Source organism: Pseudophryne corroboree, chromosome 7 (genome assembly GCF_028390025.1).
Source record: "Pseudophryne corroboree isolate aPseCor3 chromosome 7, aPseCor3.hap2, whole genome shotgun sequence".
Lineage (NCBI taxonomy): Eukaryota > Metazoa > Chordata > Amphibia > Anura > Myobatrachidae > Pseudophryne > Pseudophryne corroboree.
Genome location: NC_086450.1, coordinates 262,563,202 through 262,578,611, shown reverse-complemented (window position 1 = coordinate 262,578,611; position 15,410 = coordinate 262,563,202). Strand labels below are relative to the sequence as shown.

General features: G+C 44.6%; 1 protein-coding gene across 2 annotated transcripts in view; it reads right to left on the bottom strand.

The window, feature by feature from the left end:
- The window catches only part of WIPI2 (WD repeat domain, phosphoinositide interacting 2), a 797,269-nt gene that overhangs the window by 234,348 nt on the left and 547,511 nt on the right, over nt 1-15,410 (bottom strand). For both annotated transcript variants that reach the window (XM_063934120.1, XM_063934121.1), the window contains one exon: nt 7,308-7,378. In XM_063934120.1, coding sequence (XP_063790190.1) covers nt 7,308-7,378 — 71 coding nt within the window. The remainder of the gene's footprint in view (nt 1-7,307; nt 7,379-15,410) is intronic.

Sequence of the window (15,410 nt, the reverse complement as noted above, 5' to 3'; positions counted from 1 at the left end):
CAGCCTCTAGGTGCGTCAACCGTTGGGATGGGACTAGGGAGGACTTTGCCAAATTTATGAGCAAGCCATGAGCTTGTGGGTAGGCTATTGTCACTTGTAAATGGCAATGGAGGGTTTCCTGGGATTGTGCCAGGATTAGCAGATCATCCAGATATGGGAAAATCCTTATTCCCCGACGATGATGGTGGGCTGCCATCACCACCATAATTTTGGTGAACACCTGTGGAGCTGTAGCCAGTCCTAAGGGTAGTGCCTGAAACTGAAAATATTGCATGAGGATAGCGAACCTGAGACAGCAATGACGGGCAGTACGGATGGTGTAATGGTTAGCATTACTGCCTCACAGCACTGAGGTCATGGGTTCGATTCCCACCATGGCTCTAACTGTGTGGAGTTTGTATATTCTCCCCGTACTTGCGTGGGTTTCCTCCGGGTACTCCGGTTTCCTCCCACAATCCAAAAATATACTGCTAGGTTAATTGGCTCCCTACAAAATTAACCCTAGCGTGAATGTGTGTGTGTGTGTACATGTAGTAGGGAATATAGATTGTAAGCTCCACTGGGGCAGGGACTGATGTGAATGGCCAAAATATTCTCTGTAAAGCGCTGCGGAATATGTGTGCGCTATATAAATAACTGGTAATAATAAAAAAATTAAAAAAAAAATGATGAGAGAGTGCTATTACTACATGCAGGTTGTCCAGGGAATCCATTAAATCCCCCGGCTCCATTGCCAGGATAATGGTCCGTAATGTTTCTATATGGAACAGAGGCACCCAAATATATTTGTTCAGAGCTTTGAGACTGAGAATGGGCCGATGGGACCCATTTTGCTTCTGAACCAGGAAAACGGTAGATTAGAAACCCAATCCTCGTTGTGCTAAGGGAACTAGTACTATCACTCCTGATTATAGCATATTCTGTATTGAATTTTTTACAGCCCTGGCCTTCGTCATTACTGACAACGAACTGGTACTGTTGAGGGGGGCGCTTCTTGAAGGAGAAGGCATACCCATGAGACACTTCTTGCACCCAGGTATTTGTGGTGAACTGCTGCCAAACCTATGCAAATTGAATAAGTCAGCCTCCCACCCTGGGATCCCCTCAGGCAGAGTGTTTACCTTCTGTTTTAGAAGTCGGGCGTCTGGCTTTCCAAGCCTGTATGGCCTTAGTCTTAACAGCTTTATTTGATTTAGACTGATATAACATTTTCCCTTTGCTTTACCTTGGGGCAGAAAGTACCGTTAAGAAGAGAATTTAGGTCTTGATACTGATGGTGAAGGAAACCCCGCTGATTTAGAGTTTGTTTCAGATAATAAAATGTTGTCCGATTCTCTTCCAAACAGAATATTTTTGACAAAGGGTAGGGATTACAATACCTCTTTGGATTCTGTATCAGCCTACCATGAACGTAGCCAAACTGCTCTGCGAGCTGCTACCAAGGAAACTGAAGATTGAGCAGCTAATAGACCCATATCTAGGGCTGCTTCTTTCATATAGGCAGCTACTTTCTTTAAATTAGCTGTATGGGATCATTGTTCTCTTGTTCCATGAACTGAGATATCATTCGCCAAAGCTTTCGCCCAGCCAGTCATGGCTTTAGCCACCCATGCTGTTGCCATAGCTGTTTTTTTACTTGCCCCTGTTAGGGAAAATAAAGATGGCTATCAATTTCTCTGTCTGTTGCATCATTCAAAGATGCTGAAGGCAGAGGTAATGCAGACTTGTGCACCAGTCGTACTACATGAGCATCTACCTTGGGAGGTACTTCCCTTTTTATACAGTGCCCAGGCGGAAGAGGATAGTAAGATCAATTTTTTTGGTACTTTAGACTTCTTATTGGGTGTTTCCCATACCTCTTGTATAATATCCGTCAACTGATATGAGTTTGGAAATTCAGCCTTTACTGTTTTTGGATGTTTAAAGATAGGAGCCTTAGACCTTCGTATAGGCTCTTAAATTTCTTCCATTGATAATATGGACTTAACTGCACAAATCAACTCCGGTATATCCACTGAGGTGCGGTGCTCCTCCTCTTCTGAGGTAGTCTCAGAGAGAAGATTCGACTTCATCCTCTGACGTATCCTCGAATTCTGAAACCTGTGTAGATTCTGAGGGAATCCCCCTCATGTATATGCATTTTGACATCCCTAGGCCTGTCAGCCTGCAACATTTGTTGAAAGACAGCTGAAGTCTAAGCAAAATCTTGGACTGAGTGTGACAGCACATTCATCCATGGGGATTGTTGCATAAATGCCGAAGGTATTTCTGGACCACCCATAATCAGAGATATAGCAGGAACAACCAAACAATCTGCAATATTCGATAGAACCTGTGCAAAAGATGCCCAAGGGGGTTCTTGTGCTTGTCCTGGTTCCCGGCCTAAAGCCGGTTGGACATCATGTTTAAGGTTTGAAAACCTATGACAGTTTGCACACAACCCATCCTGCATAAAGTCCTGATGGCTTAAATCTGCTTTACAGGACAAACATGATATTAATGTAGGTGCTGCATCATTACCCTTGCCTCGTGAGGACATAGCAACAATATTATTCACACAACAGTGTAATTATATGCAGCAATGTGACAGCCTTCACTTATGTACTAAAGTGAAGTACAATCAGAACCAACCCTGTTTGCACCAACATTGAGGGTATGAAAAAAGAAATGGAGAGAGAGAAGCTGGCAGAAAAATGGAAAATATTTAAAGCCAGACAGAATCACTAGCAAACAGTCACAAACAATGCATGAAAATACATTTGCAAATGAGCACTTTTTCAACTACACTGTACCCCAAAGGTAGGTAGGAAATCAGTACTGTATTACCTAGCTCCTGGGAGCGGGATACAGGGTGATCAATGTATTTAATCGACTAAAACCGCAACATATGTACATAGTCGCACATTTGCATTAGCCACTTAATTCACTTATGCAATACCACAGTGGTAGGTAGCAAATCAGTGCTGTATCACCTAAATCCGGAAAGCAGGATACAGGGAGACTAGAACCTGGCTTCCTTAGTTCAATATTGCCGTCAGAAAAAGTGCAATCAGTAACAGATGCTCCAGTAAACACAGCTGCACAGCGACTATAACGTACCACGTGTACTTAGTCTCATTGTGTCTCAGATGGAAGCGTGTAAATACAGTTCATGGTGGGAAACGCAAAAAAAAGACAGGACATGAACTGGGGGGAGGGGAGACCAGCGGAGGACCTTACTCCCCAATGCTGACATCTACTCCAGGGTTCTGCGGCCTCATTAATCCCCAGAACCTATGATCCCTGAGATCTCGCGAGGTAGACTACCACATCAGCAACTGCCCGGTAGTCTCCAACTTGAGACAGTAAGACTGCGTTAAATGCGACTTAGACTGATAAGCGGTCAAAACGCCTTACCTTCTCCCCATGCTCCAGCCGCAGCCTGGAATCTCCAGCGAAGACCTGCTAGCACGTCCTGCTGGCGCCCGCCATAACACCAGCATCTACATGAGGGTAACTGTTGTTGCAATACTGGTGAGAAGTTGTTGGAGCGACCTTTGCAAAATGTGTTTAAGACACGTAGCAAAGCAGCTCAAAAAAGGCTATATAAAATAATAAAAGTTTCTTATAAAGCTTCTGGCTGTAAAACAGCCACACCATTTTTACAGTGGTCTGGCTTCTGCTGCACCAAACAGAAAACTGAATTCCTTGGGCCTGGAGGCGGGGTTATACGGAGGATGAACCAAGGCATCCTGGAAGCTCAAAAGTTAAACAGTTTGGTGCCCCATTCTCTCACGCCACCTACAACCCAATGTATATCCTGTGTATCTACTGTGGACCCCGAAGGAGAAAAAAAAATATTTGGTGTGCCCACCCTTTGCCTTCAAAACAGCATCAATTCTTCTAGGTACACTTGCACAGTCAGGGATTTTGTAGGATTATAGGGAGTCATTCCGAGTTGATCGCTAGCTGCCGTTGTTCGCAGCGCAGCAATCAGGCTAAAAATCAGCATTTCTGCACATGCGTATGCACCGCAATGCGCACGCACGACGTACGGGTACAAAGTCCTTTGTGGTTTTGTACAGGTTCTAGCGAAGCTTTCAGTCGCACTTCACGACGCAGGAAGATTGACAGGAAAGGGGCGTTTCTGGGTGTCAACTGACAATTCCATCAGGGAGTGCTTAGAAAAACGCAGGAATGCCAGGGAAAACGCAGGCATGGCTAGGCGGGTGTGTGACGTCAAAAGTAAACCCACCGTTAGAATCAATGCACACGAAGAGTAAGTACAGGGCTGGTCTTGTTTTGCACAAAAAGTTTTTGTAGGCGCTCTGCTGCACAGGCGTTCGCACTTCTGCAAAGCAAAAATACACTCCCTGATGGGCGGCGACAATGCGTTTGCACGGTTGCTAAAACCTGCTAGCGAGCGATCAACTCGAAATGACCACCATAGTCAGGTGTATGATTAACCACTCATACCAAATAGGTGATAATGATCATCATTTTCATATGTAGGTTGAAACACAGTCATTAACTGAAAGAGGCATGTACTGTAGGAGGCTTAAAAATTAATGAGAAACAGCCAAACTCTGCTACAAAGGAGAGGTTGTGGAAGACACTTTAATGTCACAGGTCATACACCCTGGCAAGACTGAGCACATATACAAGACACAAGGTAGTTTTACTGCATCAGTAAGGTCTCGCCCAGGCAAAGATTTCAAATCAAAGAAAAATTGCACCCACACCAATTTGCGCTACACACGAGGCAAGGAATAGGCTATCTCCTCGGGTGATATCCTAACACAAAAGATATCCGAATATGGAAAGAGATGGGGTGGCCCCTTCTCTGCGCCTCCTAACGAACCAATAACACAACATATACTACTGAATTTACACTTATCTTATAAATAGTTGGGACTCTATCAATCTGCTTGTTTCTTCTTAGTTTTTTTGAGACATATCCAGGCAGTTAAACATGTGAAAATATAAAAAAAAAGACAATCTAGTGTAGCATAATCACAAGAAGTATTACTCATATACTTTTACTCGCATATGATTTATTGATAACTATGAAGACAATTCCATTCAACCGTTAATCTTGATATATGTGTCATTTCCTATTACACGAAACCTCAGACAAGAGTATAATTCTTATTTAAAAAGATTTTTTAATTTAAAAAGTTCATAATAATATATCCATGCAAAGATATATTGTATGATCCACAGATGTTACATCCACATGAACACTTATGAGGGTGGCTTCCTACCAGATTTATGGAGTATAAGGTGCGCATAAAAGAAACCTATAGATGTTCCAAACAAATCCCCGGGGAAGGTCTCAGCTCCAAGAATAGGTCACCCGTCCTCTCCTCGTCTGGTCAGGTCGCCGTTCTGTCCCTCTCGTCAGCCAACGCGTTTCAATCAGTAATGCAGATCTTTGATATATGCCTTGATAAAGATTAGCATTACTGATTGAAACGCGTTCTGGTAGGAAGCCACCCTCATAAGTGCTCATGTGGATGTAACATCTGTGGATCATTCAATATATCCTTGCATTGATATTTTATTATGAACTTTTTAAATTAAAAAATCTTTTTAAACAAGAATTATACTTTTGTCTAAGGTTTCGTGTAATAGGAAGTGACACATATTAAGATTAACGGTTGAACGGAATTGTCTTCATAGTTATCAGTAAATCATATGCGAGTAAAAGTACTTGAGTAATACTTCTTGTGATTATGCTACAATAGATTGTCTTTTTTATATTTTCACATGTTCACATGCAGCAGGACAATGACCCCAAACATACAGCCAATGTCATTAGCATAAAGAAGAACAAGGAGTCCTGGTAGTCACAAGTCTCACGGGGTGGTATTGAAAGTGGGGGAGGGTGCCTATTAAAGCAATGGTGAAGCCCTGGAAGAAGTACAGTAAACTCAGTCTCAAAGATAAGACTCATAATTTGAAAAGTCACACTTGTATATTTGTGTAAAAAGTACCACCTACAGTTTATTTTTCTAATTTTGACTGTATATCTGTGTGCATGTCTGAGTCTGTATACAAAGTATGACAGAACTTGTTTTGGGAAAATTTGAAAAAAAAACAAAAAAAAACTGGATGCTAATTTTTACATAGATATACAAGTGTGTCCTTTGCGGGAATCGAACCCTTGCTCACGGGCATGGTAACCATCGGCGATACCACTATAACAAGACAGCCTTGGAAATAGGTGATTGACACCTGCAGTGACATAGTGATGACGCTAATTTTTTTATTATAGTGCTGTGTGTCCCAACTCTATTGCTGATTGTAATGATTGTTTTTCTTTCAGACAGCTGTGTAGAACTTTTAATTGTGCTTTTCTTTGTGTGCGTTTGAGACGCTGAGCAAATCTTTTTCTGTGTTCAAATTTTGTAATTAATGTAGGGATCATTTTATACAGTGCACCAGGGGAGCTTTCAGTTGTAAGTCACTGGGTGCCTGCCGTTCTGTTGATTACGTACTATGCCCTGCAGTATTAATTTATTAAAACAGAACTACAATATTTAATGTGCACTGGACCGCTTGTCAGGGATTGCTACATGCAGTATTCTGTAGCGCCATATCCATCCGCTGCTATTCAGCACTGTACTGACGTTTTCACTAGTGGAACAATGGCCACCCAATGGTGAAACTGTGTATTGCATGTTGTGGAGCCTCTTGTGCCTTATCATGCCTTACTTCGCTTACCTGCATTATTTGTATGGTGCGACAGGACGTCTGTATGGCGCAGGAACAGCACCGATGAGCATGGCTACATCTGTATAGGAAGTGATTAATAGTGGTAGTGGGAACTATGCTCCAACTACCCATAATTTACTTTTATTAGTTGCTACCAATAGCTCCTGTGATTATTTTCAGACAATGAGATGCAGGACGATATGCATCGCGGCAATGTCACGGCAAGCAACCTCCCGCAGCAACAAACAAAGAGGACAACTCTGTAGACATGTGTTTGTTTCAGAGGATAATATGAAATATTCTGTCTTGCAAACAAATTGAGATACCCCAGTATGCAACAATATAGATAGGCGATCCAAGATCCTAAAAGGTGCGGGATGACGGCCAAACTTGGACTTTCTTTTTAAAGGAGCAATCACTTTCAAGGCAAGAGCATGCCTTGTAAGTGATTGCTCCTTTTAAAAAACGTCAGATCAGCTGGCATCCCGCAACTCCAGCGATATCTGACTCCATAACATCCCACCGAATATATGAAATAAAATGCACCAAGAAATATGCTCATACAGAAATAAAAACTATGAAAATTATACAGTTCACAAAATTGCATTCACCTTTTCATTCCTCTCCGTAGCTCAAACAGTTTCTGTCCTTCTGGAATGGAAAAAACACGGATCACTGTGCCCTAAGGAACACACACAAAAAAAAGAGGATTTTAATTACCTACCGGTAAATCCTTTTATCGTAGAGGATACTGGGAATCCATTTACTACCATGGGGTATAGACGGGCCCACTAGGAGCCATGGGCACTTTAAGAAATTGATAGTGTGGGCTGGCTCCCCCCTCTATTGCTCCTCCTACCAGACTCAGTCTAAGAAACTTTGACCGAGGAGACGGACCTACTTTGAGAGAAGGATATAAAAGGATAGTGGTGAGATTCCGAACCAGCACACACAACAAGAGGAAAGCCACGCTAACAAAACTTGAAACAGGAACAGCAACAGCTGAACCAACAAACAATACTTAACCAAGTAACAGTGCAGGAAGAACGAAGCACCGGGCGGCCACCCAGTATCCTCTACGGACTACGAGAAAAGGATTTACTGGTAGGTAATTAAAATCCAATTTTCTCTTATGTCCTAGAGCACAGGTTCTCAAACTCGGTCCTCAGGACCCCACACGGTGCATGTTTTGCATGTCTCCTCACAGAATCACAAGTGACATAATTAACTCCACCTGTGGACCTTTTAAAATGTGTCAGTGATTAATTAATACACCTGTGCATCTGCTGGGTTACCTGCAAAACATGCACTGTGTGGGGTCCTGAGGACCGAGTTTGAGAACCAATGTCCTAGAGGATACTGGGGATCCGGAAAAAATGTGTCAGGATGGTCCTAACTGGGGCTAAGCTGCTCGGATGTAACAGATTTCAGAATAAATGTCACCACATTTAAATCAAGAAATACAAAACCAGCAATTTGAAACACTGTCATACACCACAAGCGCTAAGATGAGATATCACCATAACGTCCCTTTTAGGCTGAGTGACGGATCCTTTCCTCTCCTTTATATGTCTTAATCCATAAAACTCAGAGACCTCGGAAATACGGCAGCCGTGTTTTAGTTTGAAATGGGTTGATAGGGAATGAGTTTCAAGGCCTTTTTTAATATTTCGGACATGCTCTCCCAATCTGGTTTTCAATGGTCGAGATGTTCGTCCGATATAAGTCAAATTACATTTACACGTGACCGCATAGATCACATTGCTTGTGTCACACGTAATGAAATCTCTTATTTCAACTGTTTTACCATTGATGATTACTCTCTCAATTTTGCTACATCCCCCACTTTTGATGCTTCGGCAGCCCATACAATTGCCGCATCTAAAGAAACCCTTGGATCTTATTCTAGACGAAGATGGTTGAGTGTGCAAAGTACTGGAAACTAATTTTGATTTGAGATTAGGGGCCCTACGATAAATATGGACCGGTCTATCTGGTGCCCGCTTCAGGGAATTATCACAATTTACTATTGAGTTTGAGTGAGACCCCATTTCTGATACACCGGCTGCCATATGAATAAATGAAGGTTACCTCTATAAAAGAAACCTTGATGTGTTTTACACTTCCACTTTTAGTGTGAGTGGGGTACGCTCTGAATTCATTTCAATCATCTAAAGGCACCATATGTATATCAATAGGTTTTGACATTACGTACTACACATTGGTTGTTTTTGTTATTTCATCTTTTTTATGATATCCACACCTGGGAATCCTATGGTTGTTTACCTGAATGGGAGATACATCTGAGAGGAAAGGATCCGTCACTCAGCCTAAAAGGGACGTTATGGTGATATCTCATCTTAGCGCTTGTGGTGTATGACAGTGTTTCAAATTGCTGATACTGGGGATCCATTTAGTACCATGGGGAAGAACCAAAGCTCCCAAACTGGGTGGGAGAGTGCTGAATCCTGCAGAACTGATTGGCATCGGAGGACCTTCAGTTTGGTCAAAGTATTGAACTTGTAGAACTTTGCAAACGTGTACGAACCTGACCAAGTAGCTGCTCGGCAGAGCTGTAAGGCCGAGACACCGCGGGCAGCCGCTCAAGAAGAACCCTCCGACCTAGTAGATTGGGCCTGTGCAGATTTAGGAACCGGCAAACCTGCCGTGGAATAAGCATGCTGAATAGTGAGCCTAATCCAGCGCGCAATTGACTGCTTTGAAGCTGGACACTCAATCCTATTGGGATCGTAAAAGAACAAACAGCGAGTCTGATTTCCTGTGACGAGCTGTTCTCTACACATGCACCTTCAAAGCCCTCACAACATCCAAAGACTTTGAAGTAACAAAGGTGTCGGTAACAATCGGACCCACAATAGGTTGGTTGATGTGAAACGTAGACACCACCTTAGGAAGAAATTGCTGACAAGTCCCGAGTTCAACTCTGTCCTGATGTAAAATTAAAAGGGGCCCTTGTAAGACAATGCCCCCAGCTCAGACACACATCTTGCTGATTGCTGAAGCCAAGGCCAACAGTGTGACTGTCTTCCACGTAAGATATTTTACGTCTACCTCCTGTAACGGTTAAAACCAGCCTGATTGGAGGAAATGCAGCACCAAATTGAGATCCCAAGGTGCCGTGGGAGGCACAAAGGGAGGCTGGATGTTCAGAACCCATTTCAAGAACGTCTGGACCTCAAGAAGAAAAGCCAATTGTATCTGAAAGAAAATGGACAAGGCCGAAATCTAGACTTTTATGGAGCCCAGACGTAGGCCCACATCCACACCCGGCTGCAGAAAAAGCAAGAAACTTCCCAGATGATATTCCCAGAATATTTTCTGCTCTCACACCAAGAGATGTATTTCTTCCAAATACGGTGGTAATGTTAAGACGTTACCCCTTTCCTGGCTTGGATCATTGTCAGAATGACCTTGTCAGGGATGCTTCTCCTGAATCAGCCGTTCAACTTCCATGCCATCAAACGTAGCCGTGTTAAGTCTTAATAGACGAACGGCCCATTGCAGGAGATCCTTGCGAAGAGGTAGAGGTCACGGATCTTCCAAGAGCTTCTCCAGAAGGTTTGTGTACCAGGCCCTTCTTGGCCAATCTGGAGCAATCAGAATTGCTTGATCTTTTTCCCTTTTTATTCTTTTCAGAATTCTTGGGAAGTGGAGGAACACATACACCATCTGATAGACCCATGGAGTTGTCAGTGTCCCCACTGCCACTGCCTGTGGGTCTCTTGACCTGGAACAATACCGCTTGAGCTTCTTGTTGAGGCGAGATGCCATCATGTCGATTTGTGGACATCCCCAACGATGTGTCAAGCACCTGAACACCTCCGGTGAAGGCACCACTCCCCCGAGTGCAGGTCGTGTCTGCCGACACACCACAGCATGTTTTTCCGCACAGACGAGAATTCTTGATACCTCTGACATTGCTGCTCTGCTTTTCATTCCTCCCTGTCGGTTTATGTACGTTACTGCCGTCACATTGTCTGACTGAACCTGAATGGCCCGATCTTGAAGATAGGAGGCATGCAGAAGGGCGTTGCATGCAGCCCTGAGTTCCAGAATGTTGATTGGAAGGACGACTTCCTGACTTGACCATGTTCCTTTAAACTGCACCCCCTGGGTGAGCGCTCCTCAACCTCTGAGGCTTGCGTCTGTGGTTAGCAGAATCCAATTCTGAATCCCGAACCATCAGCTCTCGATTAGGTGAGAAGTCTGTAGCCACCACATAAGGGAGATCCTGGCCTTTGGTGACAGACGGATCCTCTGGTGCATGTGAAGATGTGATCCGGACCATTTGTCAAATAAATCCAACTGGAAGGGCCTCGCATGAAACCTTCCATACTGAAGCTCCTCGTAAGACGACACCTTTTTCCCCAGAAGGCGAATGCATAGATGCAAAGATATCGGGGTTGGCTTCAGGACATACCGAACCATCGACTGGATTACCAATGCCTTTTCTAACGGAAGAAAAACTTTCTGCAACTCTGTATCATTTTTTTTTTGTATATCTCTTTTTTGTATATCACTCGGTATCATTCCCAGAAATGGGAGCCCCCGAGTTGGCTCTATATGAGATTTCGGGAGATTTAGAATCCACCGTGATCCAGGAGTAGTTTGGTTGTGAGACCAATGCTCTCCAACAACCTTTCCCTGGACGGTGCCTTTATCAGAAAATCGTCCAGGTACGGAATTATGTTCACTCCCTGCTTGCGAAGAAGAAACATCATCTCTGCGATCACCATGGTGAACACCCTCGGTGCCGTGGAGAGACCAAATGGCAGGGCCTGGAACTGGTAGTAAAAGTCCTGTAGTGCAAAGCGTATATAAGCCTGGTGAGGCGGCCAGATCAGAATGTGAAGGTACGCATCCTTGACATCCAGAGACGCTAGGAATTCCCCCACCTCCAAACCTGAGATCACCGCTCTCAGAGACTCCATCTTGAATTTGAACACTAGTAAGTACGGGTTCAGCGATTTTAGATTCATAGTCGGCCTTACTGAACCGTTTCGGCAAGTTGGAGTAGTACCCCTTGTTTTGCCGATGAGGTGGAACTGGAACAGTGACCTGAGTCTGTACCAGTCTTTGAATGGCATCCTGTAAGGTTATACTTGCCTCTTGTGAAACTGGTAAGCATGATTTGAAGAATCTGTGAGGTGGGAGCTCCTGAAACTCCAGTCTGTAGCCCTGGGAAATAAGATCTATGACCCAGGGATCCGGGCATGATGTTGTCCAAATGTGACTGAAATTTTTAATCGTGCTCCCACATGCCAGTCTTCCAGGTCACGCGGTCCACTGTCGCACAGAAGCCTCTGAGGAAGCAGAACTGCTGCTCTGTTCTTGAGAATCAGCAGTTGCTGGTTTGCGTGGATTACCTCTAGCGCCTCTGTTTGCAGTAGAAGATACTCTGACTTTGCCTTTAAACTTGGCAGTCCGAAATGGACTGTAGGGTAGGTCCTAAGTAGGTCTTCCTGGTTGGGGTACGTGGACTTACCCGCAGTAGTTTTGGAGATCCATTTGTCTAATTCAACTCCAAATAAGGCCTGTCCTGCGAAGGGTAGGCCTTCCACGCCTTTCCTGGAGTCCGCGTCCGCAGTCCACTGGCGTAACCATAAGCCCCTGCGTGCCGACATAGCCAGAGCAGTGGTGCATGCATTAAGTAAACCTACTTCTTTTATGCCATCCACCATAAAGTTTGCAGAGTCCTGTATTTGTTGCAGGAGTAACACAATTTCCCCCCTAAGAATAGGGAATTCAACCCTTCAATAAGGTTACCCGACCATTTAGCAATGGCTTTAGTAATTCACGTGCATGCTATATAGTGGGTCTCTGAGCCACCCAAGCAGCTGTGTACAAGGATTTGAGTGTAGTCTCAATCTTACGATCACCTGTGTCTTTCAGGGAGGATGCACCAGGGACGGGTAACACAATCTTCTGTGACAACCTGGACACAGGCGCATCCACTTTCAGTGGACTTTCCCATTTTTTCCTATCCTCATGAGGAAAAGGAAAAGATGAGAGTAACCTTTTAGGGATTTGAAATTTCTTATCAGGATTAACTCACTGTTCTTCAAATAGGGTATTCAATTCCTTTGACACAGGAAAAGTGACTTCTTTTTGACATTAAAATAAGATTCCTCACACTCCTGTCACCTTACCAGGAATTTGTACCACATCTCTGATAGCTTCTATAAGAGCCTGTATTCCCTGTGACAGAGCAGCGTCCCCCCTTCTGAATCCACCTTCCTTCCTCCTTGTCTGATCCCTCAGCGTCAGACTGCAGGATATGGGCCAGAGTTCGTTTTTGTGGACAAATGGCAAGGGACTGAGATGCTTGTTTGGAGAGACTGTTCATAATCTCATCCACAGACTGTCTTCAGTATTGCATCTCTTTCTCATTGCGGGACAATTTATTAGATATTGGAAATCATTCCTTTGAGGGAATCCAGCTACGCTGGTTCAGCCCAGCCAGCCTGAGAAGGTGCACTACACTGAGTACATAGTAGTGAGCTCCCTGGGGAAAAGGAACACTCTGCCGTACATGAAACACACTCTTTGCCTGACATATTGTAAATGTGACAGCACACACACACAGAGGAAAGGTTAAAAACACAATTAAACCACAAAGAGCCCTTCCAGGGAGAGACAGAGGTATTTGGAGCCAGCCCGCCGCACCCTTATCACTAATGCCAAGCTTAGCCGGGTCGCAGACTAAGTACCCAGATTGGGGACTTAGTACACTAATAATCGCTCCCTTCCTGCTATGACCCCCTGGTACCGCTGAGGTAATCTGAAGTCACACCGGAGGAGCTGCGCGTCCCTGTCAGTCAGCGTTTGTGTCCACTGCAGAGGGAAAATGGCGCTGGTAAGCTGCTGAATCCGCTCATAGTGAAGCCCTGCCCCTTCAATGGTGCACGGTCTTACAGCTTTTTTTATACTGGCTGAGGTCATTTGTGCTTAAAATGGAGACAGAACCGTTTTAAGGCTTTGTTTGCCAGTGTTGGTACTGTATACAGTGTACTGAGACGCAGTTGTATACAGAGTCTGGAGACACAATCCACCCCGGTTAGAAGCCATGCGTCTCCATACCCTCACGCTGCCATAATGGCCGGTGACCCGCTAACTGGGACGCCAGCTTAGTCCTCACCACTCTTCTTTCTTCTGGCTCTGTTAGGGGAAGCGGCATGCTGCAGGAATGTACGCTCGCCGTGGTGGGGCTTGCGAATAGTTCCCTCAGGAGCTAGTGTCCCGTCAGCGGGAAACGGGACTATTAACCCTTCAAGAGGTTGGGCCGTCCCCCCCCACCCCACCCCATTAAGTCCCATGAAGCAGGCAGGCTGGTGCCATCCAGTCCTGCCTGAAAATAACAAGCAGAAAAATAAATGCAGAAAATTCTTCAGGAGCTTCCATAAGCGTGACCAGCTCTTCTGGGCACATTTTCTAAACTTAGTCTAGTAGGAGGGTCATATAGGGAGGCCAGCCAACACTATCAAATTCTTAAAGTGCCCATGGCTCCAAGTGGACCCATCTATACCCCATGGTACTAAATGGATCCCCAGTTACCTCTAGGACGTAAGAGAAAAAAAAAACACTTAATTAGGACAACAAAACACACTACAATCCAATTTTTTCAATATAATTGTTAAAGCAGCAGCAAATGTGTGGCAATCTATCAAGTATGATTAGCATATAGCCAAAACGATTGATGCAACTGTACACAATAATGCTATTTGGAGATTAGTAAGGGATGAGTACGGTCTACTAAAACATCTATATGTTCAGATTTGAATCAACAGCCTCTTTCAGAGTGCATTTCAAAATTATCAGTTGTTTTTGCCTCCAATAGCACACAAATGACCCCCAAATGTAATGCTCTTCCCTTGACTTCTCTCCCTTCCTCCCTTCCTGTGCTGAGTTGCCAGCTGTCTTTTAGACATTTCACCCTGGGTGTCCCAATGCTTTCTCAAACTCTGCCAATTGTTTCTGGAAGAAAATGGACAAGGCCAAAATCTGGACCTTTATGGAGCCCAAGCGTAGGCCCACATCCACAGCAGCCTGCAGGAAGAGGAGAAACCGTCCTAGTTGAAACTCCACCGTTGGATACTTCTTGGATTCAAACTAAGACACATACTTTTTCCAAATTCGATGGTAATGTTTTGACGAACCCTAATTCAGGCTAGGAATGACCTTTTTCGGAATGCCCTTCCGAGCTAATATCTAGCGTTCAACCTCCATGCAGTCAAACGTAGCCGTGGTTAGACTTGATATGCGAACGGACCCTGTTGCAGAAGGTCCTCGCGAAGAGGAAGAGGCCTCGGCTCTTCCAGCAGTAACTACAGAAGAGCTGCGTACCAAGCCAGTCCGGAGCAATGAGGATTGTCTGAACTCCCTTTCTTTTTATGAGTTTGAGAATCCTTGGGATGAGTGGACGTGGAGGGAACACACACACTAACTTGAACACCCACGGAGTTACCAGGGCGTCCACTGCCACTGCTTGTGGGTCTCTCGACTTGGTACAGTACCTCTGAAGCTTCTTGTTGAGGCGGGAGGCCATCATGTCTATTTGAAGTACACCCCAAAGACTTGTCACCTCCACGAACACCGCCGGGTGGAGGCCCCACTCTCCTGGATGGAGATCGTGTCTACTGAGGAAGTCCGCTCCCCAGTTGTCCACTCCCGGAATGAAGATTGCAGACAGCGCC